Source organism: Rhinatrema bivittatum, chromosome 2 (assembly GCF_901001135.1).
Source record: "Rhinatrema bivittatum chromosome 2, aRhiBiv1.1, whole genome shotgun sequence".
Lineage (NCBI taxonomy): Eukaryota > Metazoa > Chordata > Amphibia > Gymnophiona > Rhinatrematidae > Rhinatrema > Rhinatrema bivittatum.
Window position 1 is genome coordinate 41,937,057 of NC_042616.1, and position 19,768 is coordinate 41,956,824.

The 19,768-nt window shown below is 49.2% G+C and overlaps 1 protein-coding gene across 11 annotated transcripts in view; it reads left to right on the forward strand.

Annotated features, from left to right (window-relative positions):
- The first annotated feature begins 3,709 nt into the window (after positions 1 to 3,709).
- The window catches only part of LOC115085938 (zinc finger protein 566-like), a 158,625-nt gene continuing 142,566 nt past the window's right edge, over positions 3,710 to 19,768 (forward strand). For 4 of the 11 annotated variants that reach the window (XR_003854997.1, XR_003854987.1, XR_003854989.1 and 1 more), the window contains exons 1-2: positions 3,729 to 4,080; positions 4,412 to 4,538. Coding sequence is in view for 2 of the 11 variants with exons in the window: in XM_029592490.1 (XP_029448350.1) it covers positions 4,057 to 4,080; positions 4,412 to 4,538 (151 nt within the window). In the remaining 9 variants the exon portion in view is untranslated. Of the gene's footprint in view, positions 4,081 to 4,411; positions 4,539 to 19,768 lie in introns of all 11 variants that reach the window. The other 7 variants (XR_003854982.1, XM_029592491.1, XR_003854983.1 and 4 more) reach the window with 5 other exon arrangements.

Sequence of the window (19,768 nt, forward strand, 5' to 3'; positions counted from 1 at the left end):
AGTCTCCTGTCTCAAGCCTTGATCCCTGGCTTCCCTAAGTCTCCTGTCTCAAGCCTTGCTCCCTGGCTTCCCTAAGCCTCCTGTCTCAAGCCTTGCTCCCTGGCTTCCCTAAGCCTCCTGTCTCTATCCTTGCTCCCTGGCTTCCCTAAGCCTCCTGTCTCTATCCTTGCTCCCTGGCTTCCCTAAGTCTCCTGTCTCAAGCCTTGCTCCCTGGCTTCCCTAAGCCTCCTGTCTCTATCCTTGCTCCCTGGTCTTCCCTAAGCCTCCCTTCTCAAGCCTTGCTCCCTGGCTTCTTTAAGCCTCCTGTCTCTATCCTTGCTCCCTGGTCTTCCCTAAGCCTCCTGACTCAAGCCTTGCTCCCTGGCTTTCCTAAGCCTCCTGACTCAAGCCTTGCTCCCTGGCTTCCCTAAGCCTCCTGTCTCAAGCCTTGCTCCCTGGCTTCCCTAAGTCTCCTGTCTCAAGCCTTGCTCCCTGGCTTCCCTAAGCCTCCTGTCTCAAGCCTTGCTCCCTGGCTTCCCTAAGCCTCCTGTCTCAAGCCTTGCTCCCTGGCTTCTTTAAGCCTCCTGACTCAAGCCTTGCTCCCTGGTCTTCCCTAAGCCGCCTGTCTCAAGTCTTGCTCCCTGGCTTCCCTAAGCCTCCTCTCTCGAGCCTTGCTCCCTGACTTCCCTAAGCCTCCTGTCTCTATCCTTGCTCCCTGGCTTCCCTAAGCCTCCTGTCTCTAGCCTTGCTCCCTGGTTCAAGCTTGCCAGTATCTTTAACTTCTGTCTTGTTCCTGTGTTCCATCCCAGACCTTGATTTCTGCCTGAGCTTCAGACCCACCATACATCAGCCTCCAGCTCTGCAGCCTGCATCCCAAGTCTCCTCTGGCTCCTGTATCCAGTCGTGTCCAGCGTCAGCCTACAGTCCTGCAGCCTGCCTGACTTCTGCCTCCATTCCGAAATCCAGTCCAGCTTTAGCATTAGGTCTCTCCCTTGTTCAATTCCTGATGGCCACCAGATCCCAAGAGCTCCACCTTGCAGGGAAGGTGGCTAGGCAGACGATATCCTAGTCCAGCCTGTCCCTGGAGTCCTGCACTGTTCCCATGGGGGTTCCCCAGCCGAGCCGGGTCCACAGCCCTAACAGAGGGCCACTAAGGGGCTGAAAATTATTTCACAATTCTTAGATGAGGCAGATCTTTCCAAGATCTGTTAACTAAATATGATTTGGACAATAAACACATCTTTGCTTATCTGCAAGTCAGACACTATAGTCAGTCACTTGGAGTGAGTGACTGATCCCACATTCAAAGGGAATTTCTATCGGACATGTTCTGAAATTTTGGACCCGGTTTGCCGTACCATATCCTCCTTGCATCATGGCTTGATGGGGAAAACACAGCCCACTGGATATGAGAAACTTTTGTTATGCTGGGATCAGGAGCTCAATACAGATTTTACAGTATCTCAGTATACACAATGTTTTAAAAGGATAAGATTTATTACATAATAATGCTGCATTGCATGAAGTACAAGAAAAGGTGTTGATGAGGTATTATTTACTTTAGTTCGCATTTATTATTAAAATCTATTGGATAAATGTGTTAAATGCAAGTCATTGCCAGGAACCTTGCAGCATCGAGTTTGGGATTGTTTTCTTATCAGTAAGTTTTGGAAGGCTTTAGTAAATTATATGCACAGGATTACAGGGCCTTTTTGTTGCCTTTCTGATAATCGGCAAGGGATTGCTTTTGGACCTTAAGTTCTTGAAGCTTTGGCTACGCCAAGCTCTACTGCCTAGCGAAAAAGTCCATCCTGCAGTGCTGGCGGTCAGAGGACCCACTGACAATGATTCAGTGGAGAAATCCGCTTCATCGGATGTGTTTGTCTGAGACGTACGTGGGAAAGACTGACATTACTAGGAGGAAAAAAAGTCTTTTTATATATTTGGGACTTGTAGCTACAGTCGCTGTCCCATACGGCTAGAAGTGTGATTCTTAATTATTACTGAGTAGGTGACCTAATGTCACACAGCAATGAGTCCCAGTAGTGGAGGGAGCATATGTGCAGGCTGGGGGTCACTGTGATATGTTGCTATGAAGGGAGTGGGTTAAACTAAGGGCGTGTCAAACTGCGCCATGGTTATGGGACACTGGGAAGTACCAGCCAGTTGTCCAATACTGTATGTGAATGTATTCTTTTGTTTGCCATGCTTGGTGTTGATCATCAATAAAAGAGATTGAAATATAAACAAATCCATAGAGATGGGTAATTTTCAAGGCTGCCCCATACACATGTAAAAGTATTCCTGAAGGGGCCTGGATATGCCCTCAGTGAGTACAGGCATTCCCCAGGGTGGGGGTGGGGGACATCAGCAGGTGCAATTGTGTGTGCATACTTTGGGGTGGGATCAAGTTCAAACAGAAAATTTGCACCTACTTTCTCTTTGAAAATTCGGTATAAAGTCTGCCGGTAAAATTGATTTTTAATCCGTGCAGGCAGCTGGAAAAGTGATCCCCAAAGCATTTCTAAGACTTTGCACACACAGGGCTTGAGTTTCAAAATAACTTGTGCACGTAAAACCCTGTTTCATGTGCATTAAGTGGTGCTTTGAAATTCGGTTGGGGGTTGTGCATGCAAAAGGAGGCATAAAACCCCATTTCCCGATTAAGAGGCGTTCTGAGGGGCAGAGTCAGGGCTGAGAAAGAATGTACACACAGATTTTTGATTACAGAAAAGCTTATATGTAAATGTCAGGCAGGCAGACAGAGCAGGTGCAACTTCCTTGCATGGACATGTATGGGCATACTGGGACAATCCACAGATTTTCAGAGCAGACTTATGCAAGACTTTGTATGGGAGAGCAGGCAAAAAAATCGTATTTTATTGGACACAAGTTCTCATTCTAATTCTGTTTTGCTGGAGGCTTTGTTTTCCGAATGTTTTTCTTTTTGTTTTTATGAATAGTGTGTACTAAAAATGAAAGAAAAATATTGTGATTGTTACTGTGTTTATTTAAAAACCAACATGAAATGATATGCACTATTGTTGACGTCATAATGTCGTTTAAAATAAAAGCATGCCCCCACTACTTTGTACATGCAGACATACATGAAAATTCCCTTCGCAGGAGGTAATTTAAGATAATAATTTATATTATGCAGGTAGTTTTTCAGGAAAACTTTACATCCATTCTCTCGAAATAATATGGATAAGCATAAACCCTGCCCGCAAGAATCCCTCTTTACCCTGCACATAGAGAGTGGGCAATTTTAATAACCCTTTTCTTCTGCTCCTCTCTAAACTGACTGCTCCTGAGCACGGTTTCTTAAATGCTCGTTTAATAGAAGCTCTGGTACAGATAATGCCACCTTTATGCACAATTGCCCATGTTCCTGTCTGCCCTCCGCCTCCTCACATCATACACCCCGCTTTCTTCCCTTCTCTGCCTCCCACCCCCTTCACCTCTCCACCTCTCTCTCTCTTCCCTACTCTCTTTTTTCCTTAGGTCCCCACTCCTCACCTTCCCTCCCATCTTCTACCGAGCACCAGTATCCCTCATCTGACCCCTTTCTCCCTCTGTCAATCTTCTCTCATCCCTCTTGTCCCCCAACCCCTCTCTCTTGATTTTCTGTCTCTACCCCACCCTCTTGCAGGCTAAGCCCTAGGCTTGATGGGGGAAAATAAAAAAAGAAGACCTCGTCTTGGTCCCTCTCCCTGCGGCTTTTCCCGATAGCCTCGCCCCTGGTTGAGCGCTGCTCGCTAGGGAGAATCAGAAGCAGCAGGCACGTAAAGCTCCGCCCCCTGTATGATGTCATCCATCTGCGACCGGCATGAAGAGGCGGAGCTGCTGCTGTATACGAGATGGAGAGATGGGCGGCTTTTCTTCTTTCGTTCCTTAATTTGCATATTGACAGCTGGAAACCAGAAACTTTCATCCCCAACTCTCAGTTTCTGCCCTTTTCTCCTCTCTCCGCCTCTGTAATAAGAGCTGAAAGAAGCAAACACTCAGCTCTACCCCACTAGAGAAAGAGCCCCCAAATCATTTATAATCCTGAAAGCAGCAAAAGCAGAGAGGAAAATGCGTGCGGGAGCTTCTGCTCAGGTAGGAGATTGCCCCCCCCCCCCCTACTCCCTGCCCTCCCTGTTCAAACCCTGCTGCAGCTTTCTAACCTGGGTCCTGACTTTAATAGGACCCCGAGCAGTCCCGGGATACTTTGAGATCCTTCTGAGTGTAAGGAGAGAGGAATATAAGAAAGTGAGATTTTGTGTCCTAGGTTCTGTGTGTAAATGGTTCCAGTTGCTGCTCTGAGACTATGTGACTATGAATTATATAAGCCCAAACTCTCAACTTTCCCTGCTGAGCCCCAGCGCTGGGAGGTCTCCTGATGGATGCAATGCAGAAGGTGTTGACTATGGAAGGGTTTGTGTTTCAGGTCCCAGTAACCTTCGAGGATATCGCCGTCTATTTCTCCCAGGAGGAGTGGGAGGATTTAGAAGAATGGCAGAAAGAGCTTTACACGATTGTGATGAAGGAGAATTATCAGGCACTTATCTCAGTGGGTAAGAACAATTATGATTTTTATCATCAGTCCTCTGCTATCATGTAAAAGACAATTTTAGTGTGAGATATTCTCGTTAAAAAAAAGTGAGAGAGTTCCATAGTGGTCACTTTGCTTCCTGTCATGTAGGGGAAGTGAAGTGTACACTGTGGGAGATAGGTGGGAGGTGATCATTGTCAAGTGCTGGGGATATGTAGTGCTTTACAGAGACACATAATGGACAGTTCCTACTCCTTGGAGCTTATAATCTAGTCAAGATAGATGAGATGCACAAGAAAAAACCTATAATACACTTTGAACTAAGGCAGAAAAGCCATGGCTGAGAGACTAAAATGGATTCAATTGAGGATATTAATTGTGTATCATCACATATGATGTTGGTTCATTAACAATATGAGAGGAAAGTACTTAAGTAATTAGGTTCAGTCTCTAAAGGTGGACTTAGATCAGTCTCTAAAGGTGGACTTAGATCATTTATCTAACTGGTTAAAGCTTCAGCAATCAGGTCTCTATCCCATTAAGTCTACATGAGAAATGCAAGAGTAGATGGGAAGGTAGCCCCACTTCTGTCCAACAGTTCCAGAACCAGTGGTTAACATGTGATTGAGGAAAATCTGCCCAGCATTACTATTGTCAAGTTCATGGGTTTCCTGGCTGTTTTTTTAGAATGCTTTGGTGCTATTTTTTAGCATACTACTGCCTCCAGCAAGCAAACCAGGATTCTTCCCTTCTTGCTTCCACATGGTTCTCCCTCTCTCTCATGCACCGCCACCCACAACACACACACCATTATTCACATGGCCACATTCTCTCTCACCCACAGCCACATCCTTTCCCCTCCACCACCACACACACATTAAGCTTCCATCACTAACATATCCTTCTCCAGGATTTTCTTTAGTTCTGTGTTCACTAAAGAAAATCATGGAAAAGGTCTGTTGATGGTTGACAAGACTGGAATGGGGTAGACGAAACTGTTTACAGAAGAGAATATATGGGAAGAGCTAGGAAAACTGAAAGTAGACAATGACATGGGGCTGGTTGAGGTACATCTCAGGATACTAAGGGAGCTCAGAGATGTGCTGGCAGCACAACTGACAGACCTGTTCAATAGATCACTGGAATTTGGAGTGGTGCCGTGTGATTGGCGAAGAACGGATGGTGGTCCTGTTTCACAAGAGTGGGAGCAGAGAAGAGGCTGGAAACTACAGGCCAGTTAGCCTCACCACAGTGGCAGGAAAATTAATGGAGACTCTGCTGAAGGAAAGGATAGTGAACTATCTACAATCCAGTGGGTTGCTGGAATCGAGGCAGCATGGATTCCCCAGGGTAAGGTCCTGACAAACAAATCTGATATATCTTTTTGACTGGGTGACTAGAGAATTGGCTCAAGGAAGTATGCTCAATGTAATTTACTTGGATTTCAGCAAAATGTTTGATACTGTCCTGCATAGGAGGCTCGTGAATAAAATAAGAAGTTTAGGAGTTGGCACCAAGGTGGTGGAGTGGATTGCAAACTGGTTGACTGACAGGAGACAATGAGTAATTGTAAATGGAACCTACTCTGAAGAGAGAACGGTGTTAAGAGGAGTGTGACAGGGATCAGTTTTGGGAGCGGTTCTGTTCAATATCTTTGCAAAGAATAGAAGGTAAAGTTTGTCTATTTGCAGATGATATTAAAATCTGTAACAGAGTGGACATGCCTGAAAGAATGGAGAGAATGAAAAGTGATTTAAGAAAGCTGGAAGAGTGGACAAAGACTTGGCAGCTGGGATTCAATGCCAAGAAGTGCAGAGTCATGCGTCTGCGGTGTGGCAATCCAAAAGAGCTGTATGTGGATGGATGGTGAAAGACTAAAGTGAGAGGGATCTAGGGGTGTTAGTGTCTGAGGATTTGAAGATGGTGAAGCAGTGTGAAAGGCGATAAAGTCAGAAGAATGCTGGGCTGCATAGAAAGAGGAAAACTTAGGAAAAAGGAGGTGATTACGCCCTTGTACAGGCCCCTGATGAGGCCTCACCTGGAGTACTGTGTTCGCTACCGGCGCCCGTATCTCAAAAGGGACAAAGACAGGATGGAAGTGGTCCAGAGAAGAGCAACCAAAATGGTTTGGGGTCTGTATTGAAAGACTTATGAAGAAAGGCTAAAGGATGTGAATATGTATAGCTTTTGAAGAGAGGTGGTGCAGGGGAGATATGATACAGAACCTCAGATACCTGAAAGGTTTTAATGATGCACAAACTTCGAACATTTTCCATTGGAAAGCAGATAGTAGAACCAGGGGGTCACAAAATGAAACCCCAGGGAGGGACGACTCAGAACCAACATCAGAAAATATTTCTTCCCTGTACGTACCAGGATCAGTCCAGGACACCTGGGTTGTGACTCCGCACCAGTAGATGGAGACAGAGCAAGATCTGTCGGACTTGGCTACATATAGCCATGTGCCTCACACAGCCCCTCAGTCTTACTCTGTCTCCAGTAGATGGTGCAGGTGCAGTCACAGCCTCTGGCCTGCTCCTGGTAGTTAGTCAGGCTTAGGGTTATTTCTCGGTTTTAAAGTTTAAAAAAAAAAACAATTTTATAATAACAGGAAGACAGAAGAAGGAGGGTCCTCCGTCCGTCCTGCCTCCCAGGGGGGTTTGAAGGTTCTGAGGGGACCATCCCCCCCTGGTAGAGGCTGCTGCTAGGGTTGAGGACCCGGGTACTCCAGTAGCAGCGTTGGGGGTGACACCAGGGAGCCCGGTTCACTCACCCCCGTTGGAGCAGAAGCCCCAGGACCGAGGACAGCGGCAAGTTCGTACCAAAAAAAAAAAAAAAAAGCGGACATTCCCTGTACGTACCCGGAGCAGTCCAGACACCTGGGTTGTGACTCCGCACCAGCAGATGGAGACAGAGCAAAACTTGACGGGCTCCCTACATATAGTAAAGTGCCACCCACAGCCCCTCAGTCGAACAAAATGTCAAAGCAAGAAATGCCATAACTAACTAACTAGGAAAAACCCATAAACGGAGTTCGATTCACCATAGCACCTCCGGCTGGAATCGAAAACATCAGAACCAGAAGCCAACAACGGCCCAGTCTCAAATTCAAATACTGCAAAAGAACTCACAAAAGGAGTAAATTAGGACTCAAGTCAACCGAGCGGACTCTCCCTCTATTCATTAGTAACCAAAAACACAGATGGGCGGGAGCCTGGACTGATCCGTGGTACTATAGGAACGAAAATTATCAGGTAAGAACTAATTTTCCTTTCCCTGTACGTACCAGGATCAGTCCAGACTCCTGGGATGTACCAGAGCTACTTATCGAGGGTGGGAAGCAGAGAGTCCTGCTCGGAGAACACTTGCTCCAAACCCTTGAGACTCAGATGACTGGACATCGAGTCTGTAATGCTTAGTAAAAGTATGCAACGACTTCCACGTCCCTGCCCTACAGATCTCCTGCGTGGACACCTGAGAAACCTCAGCCCAGGAAGTGGCTTGCGCATGAGTCGAATGAGCGCGAAGCCCCTTAGGTGCCACCTTACCCTGCAGAAGATACGCCGAACCAATCGCCTCCTTGAGCCAACGCGCAATCGTGGCACGCGAAGCCGCGGCCCCCCCTGCGAGAACCTGAGCAAAGGACAAACAGGTGGTCAGAAACTCGGAAAGGATTCGTAACCTCCAGATAACGAATTAGAATTCTGCGAACATCCTTGTCCATCCTGGAACTTAAACTGCGTGTTGTCTGCTCTGTGCGGAGCGCCGTTTGAACCGGTCAAGCGGGCAACTCTGAAGGATCTTACTTTGAAGACTGTGTTCCTGGTAGCAATTACGTCCGCTCGTCGGGTCTCGGAACTGTAGGCTCTGTCCTGTAGAGAACCTTTTTTGCACTTTTCGGAGGCTGGTGTCTCTCTGCGAACGGTTCCGTCCTTTTTGCCCAAGGTGGTGTCCGCCTTTCACTTGAATCAGTCGGTGGACCTTCCAGGGTTTTCGAGCATGGATCAGATGGATAAAGGGTCGAAGGAGTTAAGGAAGCTCGATGTTCGCAGAATTCTAATTCGTTATCTGGAGGTTACGAATCCTTTCCGAGTTTCTGACCACCTGTTTGTCCTTTGCTCAGGTTCTCGCAGGGGGGGCCGCGGCTTCGCGTGCCACGATTGCGCGTTGGCTCAAGGAGGCGATTGGTTCGGCGTATCTTCTGCAGGGTAAGGTGGCACCTAAGGGGCTTCGCGCTCATTCGACTCATGCGCAAGCCACTTCCTGGGCTGAGGTTTCCCAGGTGTCCACGCAGGAGATCTGCAGAGCAGGGACGTGGAAGTCGTTGCATACTTTTACTAAGCATTACAGACTCGATGTCCAGTCATCTGAGTCTCAAGGGTTTGGAGCAAGTGTTCTCCGAGCAGGACTCTCTGCTTCCCACCCTCGATAAGTAGCTCTGGTACATCCCAGGTGTCTGGACTGATCCGGGTACGTACAGGGAAAGGAAAATTAGTTCTTACCTGATAATTTTCGTTCCTATAGTACCACGGATCAGTCCAGGCTCCCGCCCATCTGTGTTTTTGGTTACTAATGAATAGAGGGAGAGTCCGCTCAGTTGACTTGAGTCCTAATTTACTCCTTTTGTGAGTTCTTTTGCAGTATTTGAATTTGAGACTGGGCCGTTGTTGGCTTCTGGTTCTGATGTTTTCGATTCCAGCCGGAGGTGCTATGGTGAATCGAACTCCGTTTATGGGTTTTTCCTAGTTAGTTAGTTATGGCATTTCTTGCTTTGACATTTTGTTCGACTGAGGGGCTGTGGGTGGCACTTTACTATATGTAGGGAGCCCGTCAAGTTTTGCTCTGTCTCCATCTGCTGGTGCGGAGTCACAACCCAGGTGTCTGGACTGATCCGGGTACGTACAGGGAACGTCCGCTTTTTTTTTTTTTTTTTGGTACGAACTTGCCGCTGTCCTCGGTCCTGGGGCTTCTGCTCCAACGGGGGTGAGTGAACCGGGCTCCCTGGTGTCACCCCCGACGCTGCTACTGGAGTAGCCGGGTCCTCAACCCTAGCAGCAGCCTCTACCAGGGGGGGATGGTCCCCTCAGAACCTTCAAACCCCCCTGGGAGGCAGGACGGACGGAGGACCCTCCTTCTTCTGTTTTCCTGTTATTATAAAATTGTTTTTTTTTTTTAACTTTAAAACCGAGAAATAACCCTAAGCCTGACTAACTACCAGGAGCAGGCCAGAGGCTGTGACTGCACCTGCACCATCTACTGGAGACAGAGTAAGACTGAGGGGCTGTGTGAGGCACATGGCTATATGTAGCCAAGTCCGACAGATCTTGCTCTGTCTCCATCTACTGGTGCGGAGTCACAACCCAGGTGTCCTGGACTGATCCTGGTACGTACAGGGAAGAAATATTTTCTGATGTTGGTTCTGAGTCGTCCCTCCCTGGGGTTTCATTTTGTGACCCCCTGGTTCTACTATCTGCTTTCCAATGGAAAATGTTCGAAGTTTGTGCATCATTAAAACCTTTCAGGTATCTGAGGTTCTGTATCATATCTCCCCTGCACCACCTCTCTTCAAAAGCTATACATATTCACATCCTTTAGCCTTTCTTCATAAGTCTTTCAATACAGACCCCAAACCATTTTGGTTGCTCTTCTCTGGACCACTTCCATCCTGTCTTTGTCCCTTTTGAGATACGGGCGCCGGTAGCGAACACAGTACTCCAGGTGAGGCCTCATCAGGGGCCTGTACAAGGGCGTAATCACCTCCTTTTTCCTAAGTTTTCCTCTTTCTATGCAGCCCAGCATTCTTCTGACTTTATCGCCTTTCACACTGCTTCACCATCTTCAAATCCTCAGACACTAACACCCCTAGGTGAGACAAACAGAATGAAAGTTACCTGGAAGAATCCGAGCAGGACCTAATGAAACCCCTAGTGGCGGGCGTCTGGACTGATCCGTGGTACTACAGGAACGAAAATTATCAGGTAAGAACTAATTTTCCTTTTCTTTTGTTTCTTCGCGCCGGCTCTCCGTTCCTTCGCCCGGGGGGGGGGCCCCCCGCTCCAGTGCGGGTTTTAGTTTTAATTTTAATTTCAAGTTTTTTTTTTCAATTTTAATTTATTTCCCCTGCCTCACGGTCGCGCCGGATGCCGAGGGGGTCGGTCTGCCACTCATGCGGCTGGGCTCGTGCGCGGGAATCTGCTCCTCCTGTGTTTCGGGCGGTGAGGGACCGTCCGGGGCCGGTCGGGGGGGCCGGTCCCGCCGGCGCGTTCGCCACCGCGTGTGGGGAAGGCTGCAGATCCCTTCCCGATCAGTGCGGGAGTGGCGGCCATTTTAGGCACAGCCTGGGAAATTACGCGGGAGGCCGCGGCTGATGGCGGTATGCCAACCGCGCTTTCCCCACAACAAAAACCCTCGGGGGGGGGCGCCCCGGGGGGGCTGAATCCCCAGTGGAGGCCAGCGCGCTCGAACATTCGTCAGATTCTGAATCTTCTTTCTCTTTGGATTTTGCGCTTTTTTTGCGCAAAGTCCTCAAGCATAAAAGCCGCAGGCACAGAGCGGGGAAATCATTTCACGCCAAGGGATCCGGATCCCGGAAGAGGAAATCCGGGGATGACTCACGAAGAACCTCAGTCCCTCCTAAAGAAAAGTGTCAGTTGAGGGGTATCCCTCAGGACACGGACACTGAGTCCACGTCGCCGGACGAGGGAGATCCGTCCGAGGAGCCCCCGGGGGGGCCGATGGGGCAACGGGGGACGGTCCCCCTCCGCCAGGTACTGGTAAGGGTACGTCGGCCGTCGATGGAGATGACCCGAAGGTGGTCCGCCTATTTCGGAGGGATGAGCTGCCCCCACTTATTCCGGCTATCCTCCAGGAGCTGGGGGTGGAAGCGCCTCCGGTGGTTTCTCGACCGGGAGCCAAGATGGATCCGGTGCTACTGGGTCTCACCGGACCAGCCGTGGCCTTCCCATTCCACTTTTCGGCGTCCGATATTTTGTTCCGCGAGTGGGATACGCCGGAGCTGGCCCTGAAGGTCAGCAAGCCATGGATAAGCTCTACCCCCTGCCAGAGGACGCACTGGAGCTCCTTCGGTTGCCAAGGGTGGATGCGGCGGTGACGAAGAGGTCGACGATTCCGGTCACGGGGGCCACGGCTCTCAGAGACATACAGGATAGAAAGCTAGAACTGCAGCTGAAGAAGATTTTCGAAGTTTCGGCGTTGGGGGTCCGTACAGCCATCTGTAGTAACTTCACCATGCGGGCGAGCCTGCGCTGGGCCCAGGTCCTCCAGGCCAATGCAGACCTCTCGGAGGAAGAGGCCACGGAGGCAGACCGCGTAGAGGCGGCAATAGCGTACAGCGCAGATGCCCTCTACGACCTCCTTCGTACTTCAGCCAGATCCATGGTTTCGGCCGTTTCAGCACGTCACCTCCTGTGGCTTTGCAATTGGGCAGCTCACCTCGGAGCGCTGCCGTTCAAGTGAAAATTATTGTTTGGCAAAGAGTTAGATGATTTGATGTTGTCCCTCAGGGAAAACAGGGCCTTTAAGCTGCCTGAAGACAGGTCTAGGACTCGGTCCTCTTTCCCTAGTAGGTCCCGTTTCCGAGGAAACAGGAAATCTCGCCCTCAGAGGTCCTCCGGTCCCTCCTACCGTTCGGGTTCCTCCCAATCCTCCTCTTGGCCGCAGTCCTTTCGGGGGAAGCGGTTCGGTAGACAGGGGGGAACCTCGGCGGGAACGGGGTCCAAAGCCTCCCAATGAGATACGGTCGGTCCATCCCTCACGTCAGCTCCAGTCGTTCGCCCCAAACGTAGGGGCCCGGTTGGAGTTGTTTTACGAGGAATGGGCCAAAATAACATCGGATCAGTGGGTCCTCAGCGTGATAAGACGAGGCTACGCGTTAGATTTTGCATGGACTCCGACAGACAAGTTTCTGGTGTCGCCCTGCAAGTGTCCAAGAAAGCGCGAAGCCGTAGGGGGTACCCTTCGGCATCTAGAAAGCTTGGGTGCGATACTCCCAGTGCCTTCCGGTCAGCGAGGCGAGGGCCGTTACTCCATTTATTTCATTGTGCCAAAGAAGGACGGCACATCACGGCCAATTTTGGACCTAAAGGGGGTAAACAGATGCCTTCACATTCCATACTTCAAAATGGAGACGATTCGATCAGTGATTGCCTCGGTCCGTCCAGGCAAATTCCTGGCTTCCTTGGATCTCACGGAAGCGTACCTCCATATCGGCATCCAGCCGTTTTATCAACGGTTCCTCAGGTTTTGCATTCTGGGCAGGCACTATCAATTCAGGGCTCTTCCCTTCGGTCTCGCCACGGCTCCCCGCACGTTCACGAAGGTAATGGTAGTGGTTGCGGCTCAGCTCCAACGGGAGGGGTTCCTGGTACACCCCTACTTGGACGATTGGCTGATTCGGGCCAAGTCCGAGATTCAGTGTCGGCAGGCGGTAGACAGGGTCCTCCATCTGTTGCAGTCCCTGGGATGGGTGGTCAGTCTCAACAAGAGTCATCTGGTTCCCACACAGACTTTGGAGTACCTGGGAGCCCGGTTCGACACAAAACAGGGCAAGGTATTTCTTTCTAGGGAGCGGGTGTGCAAGCTTCAGAGTCAGGCGCGCTGGTTATTGTCTCTTCGGCTTCCGCTGGTTTGCGATTATCTGATGGTTTTGGGTTCTATGGCTTCAACGCTAGCTTTGGTGCCCTGGGCCTTTGCCCATCTGCGTCCGTTACAATCAGCGTTGCTTTCCCGCTGGAAGCCAGTGTCGGAAGAGTTCCATCTACCGCTCCCAGCTCAGACGAGGGCTGGTGGCTAGAAGAGGATCACTTGATGTGTGGAGTGTCCCTGCTAGTGCCCAACTGGACGGTGGTCACTACAGATGCCAGTCTCTCCGGTTGGGGAGCGGTCTGCCTAGGCAAGTCAGTGCAGGGCCGGTGGTCCTTGGCTCAATCTCAATGGTCCATCAATCGCCTGGAGACCAGGGCAGTAAGTCTGGCGCTGCAGTCCTTTCTCCCACTGATTCGGGGAAAGGCGGTCCGGGTGTTGTCAGACAATGCTACCACTGTGGCCTACATCAATCGCCAGGGCGGGACGAGAAGTCCGCTGGTGGCGGAAGAGGCACAACGCTTGATGTGCTGGGCGGAGCGACATCTCAGCAACATTGCTGCGTCTCACATCGCCGGAGTCGACAATGTTCAGGCGGACTTCCTCAGTCGTCATCCCCTGGATCCCGGAGAATGGGAACTGGTGGAGGACGCTTTTCGCCTCATCAGCAAAAGGTGGGGAACGCCACACATGGACCTGATGGCCACGTTCCAGAACACGAAGGCTCCACGGTTTTACAGCCGAAGGTGAGAGCGAGGGGCTGAGGGCGTCGACGCGTTGGTTCTGCCCTGGCCGACGGACGTGTTGCTGTATGTGTTCCCTCCTTGGCCACTGATAAGCAAGGTACTCCAGCGCATAGAGCTGCACTCGTCCACAGTGATCATGGTGGCACCGGAGTGGCCGTGGCGCCCGTGGTTTGCGGACCTCATCCAACTTTCGGTGGATGCTCCCCTTTGTCTTCAGGGGTTTGCGGGGCTCCTCCGTCAAGGCCCCGTTTGTTTGGAAGATGCGGATCACTTTTGTCTCGCGGCATGGCTTTTGAGAGGCGGCGTCTGAAGAGAAAGGGTTATTCGGATGCGGTGGTCTCCACGTTGTTGCGGGCTAGGAAGCAGTCCACGTCCTTGGCTTATGTCCGAGTCTGGGTGGTCTTTGAGGACTGGTGTACGGAGTGCAACGTGAATCCTATTTCGGCTTCCGTCTCCGATATTTTAGCTTTTCTTCAGGCTGGCCTTGCCAAAGGTCTCTCGTGTAGTACCCTGCGGGTTCAGGTTGTGGCACTTGGCTGCCTAAGGGGCAAGGTGCATGGGCTGTCTCTGGCATTACACCTGGATATAGCACATTTTCTTAGGGGGGCTAAGCATCTGCGTCCCCCATTGCGCTATCCTTGTCCGTCCAGGAATCTCAACTGGGTACTTTCCTTCTTGTGCTCGTCGCCTTTTGAGCCAATAAAGCAGTCGACGCTCAAGGATCTTACGTTGAAGACAGTGTTCCTCGTCGCGATTGTGTCGGCGAGGCGTGTTTCGGAGTTGCAGGCGCTGTCATGTAGGGAGCCGTTCCTGAGGATCTCGGATTCGGGAGTTTCCTTACGGACGGTTCCCTCTTTCTTACCAAAAGTGGTGTCGGCGTTTCATTTGAATCAATCGATCGAGCTTCCCACTTTCCCAGTTGCAGAGTCGTCGGATCCGAAATCAAGGGAACTGCGGAAGCTAGATGTGACACGGCTTCCTGGGAACCTCCCATTGTTGGAATATTCTCACAACTTACGGGAAAACCTAACCTCCTCTACACAAAAAATATTTTAGTCTTTTACTGCAAAAGTTTTGTATTCATCACTTCCTTACTCATTACTCATTACTCACTGTACTAGGTACTTGATTGTTATTTTTGTTGTTTTTATTTTTTTGCAAGCACTTTGTATGGATTTGTTGAGGGACATGGGGCACTTAGTAAGGTGTGAGGGAGGAACTGAGTATGAAGCACTTTATTAAGGTGAGAGAAAGGCAACAGTTATTGGGGAGGAGAAAGTAATGGGTGGGAGCGTGCAGAGGAGAAAGTGTTTGTTTGCGGTAAAGGGACTGCGAGGAAATGGACAATGAGCAAAAATATACAAGCGATGTCATGAGACGTGAGTGGCTGCTTGAGGGCTGAGCTCCCGGCTGCGGTATTTTTTTTTTCAATTTAAGATTTTTATTAGAAACATCATGAACAATAAAAGATAACAGCATTGGATTCAAAACGTATACAGAAATAAATGAACAATAAACACTGATCAAAATGAGTTTCTATGGTGTTATTGAGTATATTATACCCCCTTCCCCCCCCCCCCCTACTTGCAGGAGCCATGTTAGCACCCCATCCAATACAAAATGTGCACATAATGTAACTAAGAAATAACAGTATCTACCATAGCCGGGGCATCCATAGAAACCCACGGAGAACGCTCACCAACGTTCATTTGGAGAGTAAGGACTCCCGCCATACACGGTAAGCCTGCCACACCTTGTGAAATGAGGGCATCCTATGTTGTTTGTGAGCTGTGATCTGACACAAATGCCGGCTGCGGTATTTTAATAACCTCCATTTGTGTTGCATTCTGCACCCATCCAGCATTTCAAAATAGCGAGTCAGCCTCCCATTTTCTCAGCGATGTCTGTCCAAAAAAAACCCCCTGTCCTTCTGAAGCATTTTTCCTTCGAGTCGTGCACAGCTCGAAAATCCAACAGCCTGGTGGAGGAGGAAGACAGAGAAAATGGCCCGGAGAGGTAGGCCGCGAATCGAATTCAGGCAGTAATAGTGCCGTGACTACATAGATGGCCGTACCGCTCTCCAGGGAGGATTTCCAAAATTGGTTTAGTGAGCTGCAGCAAGACAGATCCATAGTTGGAGAGCTGCGTCATGAGTGCGCAGAACTCTGGGATAGAGTAGGTGCTACAGAGCACAAGTTAACAGAGCAGGAGGCTGCCATAAGATAACCTCATGTTAAAAGACTGGGTGGGAAAACCTTGAGAATAGGTCTAGGAGATGGAGCCTGTGTTTCAGAGGGGTCCCTGAGGAGGCTGCATACTCACTGTGCACAGGTGATTGCCAGCGTCTGCACTGAGATTCTGGAAGAGGCCGCAGAGGCCCCCTAGAATTGACCTGGATAGAGCTCACAGAGCGCTCGCCTGTCCGAGGGGCAATGTCCCCAGGGACATAGTGGTATGTTATCATGAGTATGCGATCATGAATAAGGCGAGGAAGCTGAAAGATTTTCAATGGAAAGGACATAAGGTGGAAGTATTCCAGGATCTCTCCTCAATGAGAATTAGGAAAAGAAGAGAATTCAGAGATGTGCTCCAGATTTTGAAGAGAGGAAATCACCGCTATGAATGGCTTTTCCCGTTTGGGTTACAATTTACTGTGAATGGGTGACCTCCTGAGTGAAAACAGCGGAGGAAGCCGAAAAGATCTTACAAGCGGCAAAGTTGCTGAAGAAAGCGGATCATGGTTTGGGGTCCTCTTCTCCGGCTACCTTCGGCTTTCTTCAGGTCAGGCCCTGAAGTAAGTTGTAAAACAAAGAAAAAATCCCCAAAAAGGTAGGGTTTAGGGAGTGGGGAGGAGAGGGGAAGAGGGATGGAGTATAGGTAAGGGGGGTAGGGAACTGGGGAAGGCCGGAATGCGTTGCCGGGCAGAAATTGCTAAAGTTGAGGAAGTGACGTCAGCCATCTTGATGGCTGCTTAACTTTCGAGCTCCCGCAAGCTTCCCGATAAAAGCAACTGTTTGCTAGGCGAACCAGAAAATATAAACCTTTATTTTGTGGCGAAAACGCTCGGGCACTGTTGGACATGGCAGCGAAACGAAAAACGATCGATTTCCACAGTTTTTCCTATCGCAAAGCGGGGGACATGGAGACAGGGCAAAATCAGTCAGCCGCGATAATGGCAGCGCAGTCGGAGTCTCCAGACACCGAAGATGATTTCAACGTAGAATCGGAGGACGCGCCCTCCCGGACTGAATTTCGCAATTGGTTTTGTAGCATCAGGCAAGATATTAAAAATTATAAAAAAGAGATGCATGAAATGATGGAGGACTTCAGAGAGGAACTTAATACTGTCGGCAGACGTGTGGATGAGATTGATGGCAGGATGGATGAGCAGTCCATTGTCACTAAACAGCTTCAGGACACTTGTACTGACGTACAAGATGAAAATACCGCCATGCGGGCCAAAATGGCCGACCTGGAGAACAGGGCTCGGAGGGGGAATCTGCGGTTTCGTGGATTTCTGGAAAACTCAGACAACGCGAACTGTGAGCAATTAATCTCTCGCTTCTGTGCACACTTGTTAGAGGTGGACGGCAGTGACCCAGGACCGAGTGTGGAGGACATTAAACTAGATAGGGCGCATCGAGCAATACGGCCTGCTAGAGCAAATACAACTAGAGACATCATAGTCTGTTTTCACAGCTATGCTCAAAAGGAGAAGATCGCGGCGGCCGCTCGCAAGCAAAACAAGTGGCAGTGGGAGAACCAGGAAATCTCCATATACGCAGACCTATCTCAAGCAACCCTACAAAATCGCTATGAATTTCGGGAGGTTACGCAGTTTCTGAGACAAGCGAATGTTAAATATCGCTGGATGCACCCCTTCGGACTCACATTTATGTGGGAGGGGGTGACTACGCAATTGCACACGGTGATAGAAGCGGCGCAGCTCCTGAAAGAAAAAGGATTTCGTCCTTCTGCAGCTTTGGGCAGCAATTCTCAGAAACCTATCGCCAAAGGTCAGCCTCCCCGATGGCAGAGAGCTACCTCCAGAAACAGCAGGCTGAAGAGACATTCGGATTCCAACAGACCTGTTGAAGGGACAACTGAAATGGAGACTGGTTTCACCTTTTTCCATTTTTTCTCTTGCCGTGGCGCTTAGACGGCTGAATGATGTGGAAAAGGCATTTCCATAAGTCTATTTATCCACTGGTTATGTTTTCACAAATTTTCATTACAGCATCTGTATTTATCATGTTTTGGTCAAGTTAGATGTGTTCGCCTTTTATTGTATGGGAAGGAAGGGAGCGATGTTAGTTATTACCTTCCTCACTGGTTTAACACCATGAATCTACGAAGACAACGTGGATTCTGTAAGGGTTTGAGACGGGGGGTGGGGAGGGGGAGGGAACAGAATGGAGTTAAGAATCCCGTATGTTTGTTCTTTTGGTGGCGCCTGTGTCGTGCTTGTATGTGTAGCGGCAGCCATTTTCAGGAGGCTGTGGGTACAAGAGCTTTCAGGGGGCTAGAGCTCTTTATTGCTGTGGGGTTCCTGTATCATAGATAGGATGTCCGCCATACGTATTGTCTCCCTTAATGTAAAGGGATTGAACACACCACAAAAGAGACGTTTGCTCTTTAGGGAAATGAGACACCTGAAAGCGGATGTCATTTTTCTACAGGAGACCCACTTGAGGGCTAAATATGAAAAACTAATGGGCTCCTCAGCTTACCCGCATCAATTTTATGCTGCCAGCTCCAAGCAGGCTAAATATGCTGGGGTGGGCATGTTGTTAGCTCAGCACCTGGTGTTTGAATGCAAGAGTTGCATCCGGGACCCTATGGGCAGATATTTGGTCTTAAGTATCTCCATAGATGGGGTGCTCTACACCTTAGTTAATATATATGCACCTAATACGGATCAGGGGAGGTTTTTCGATAAATTACACGCCACTCTTCAACTCCACACCGGGGGATACTTACTGGTAGGTGGTGATTTCAATCTGGTCCGATCACCCCCCATTGATGCCTCCAGAGGGCACGTTTCAGCTCCACGCACCCACAGGGTGAAATTACAAGGTTTGATGGATTCATGGCAGCTCCTAGATGTTTGGAGAATGCATTACCCAACTTCGCGCACATACACATATTATTCCCCGGTGCACCTATCCTACACTAGGATAGATTATTTCTTATCCGATAAAGGACTCTTCCATCAGATTTCTAGGGCTGACATCCACCCCGTGGTGTGGTCTGATCATGCCGCTGTGATGGTGGAAGTCCGTTTACGGGGTTATGATCCTGGAGTAAAGTATTGGCGCCTGAACGAATCTTTACTGGGAGATGAGGCTTACAATAAGGTTTTAATAGACAATATTAAGCAATATTTTTCCCAGAATGATGGGGACGGAATTTCTCCCCCGGTGGTCTGGGACGCATTTAAGGCCTACATTAGAGGGATACTGATCTCCAGAGGAACCTATATTAAAAAAAGGGATTCGAGAATTGCCCAGGAATTGCGAGACACTATACAACAATTGACATTGGCCCATCAACGAACTGGTTCGGGCCGACTCCTAACAAAACTTTCCACAGTGAGGGAAGACTTACTTAAATTGGAATCCCGTCAGATTAACCATTTATTGTTATTGACCAAGCAGGAATATTTCGAGGGAAGCAATAAAGCTGGGAAGCAGCTGGCTCATAAGTTGAAAAAGCTGCAATATCAGAATAATATAGCAAGGATTAAAAGTGATACAGACGTTATGCTTACTACCAATACAGAAATCCGAAAAAGGTTTCTAGAATTTTACTCCCAGCTTTATGGGACCAATGAGTCGATACAACCAATTAATGTGGAAGAATATTTATCACAGACGCCATTACCTAGCTTAACTCTGGAAGCTCA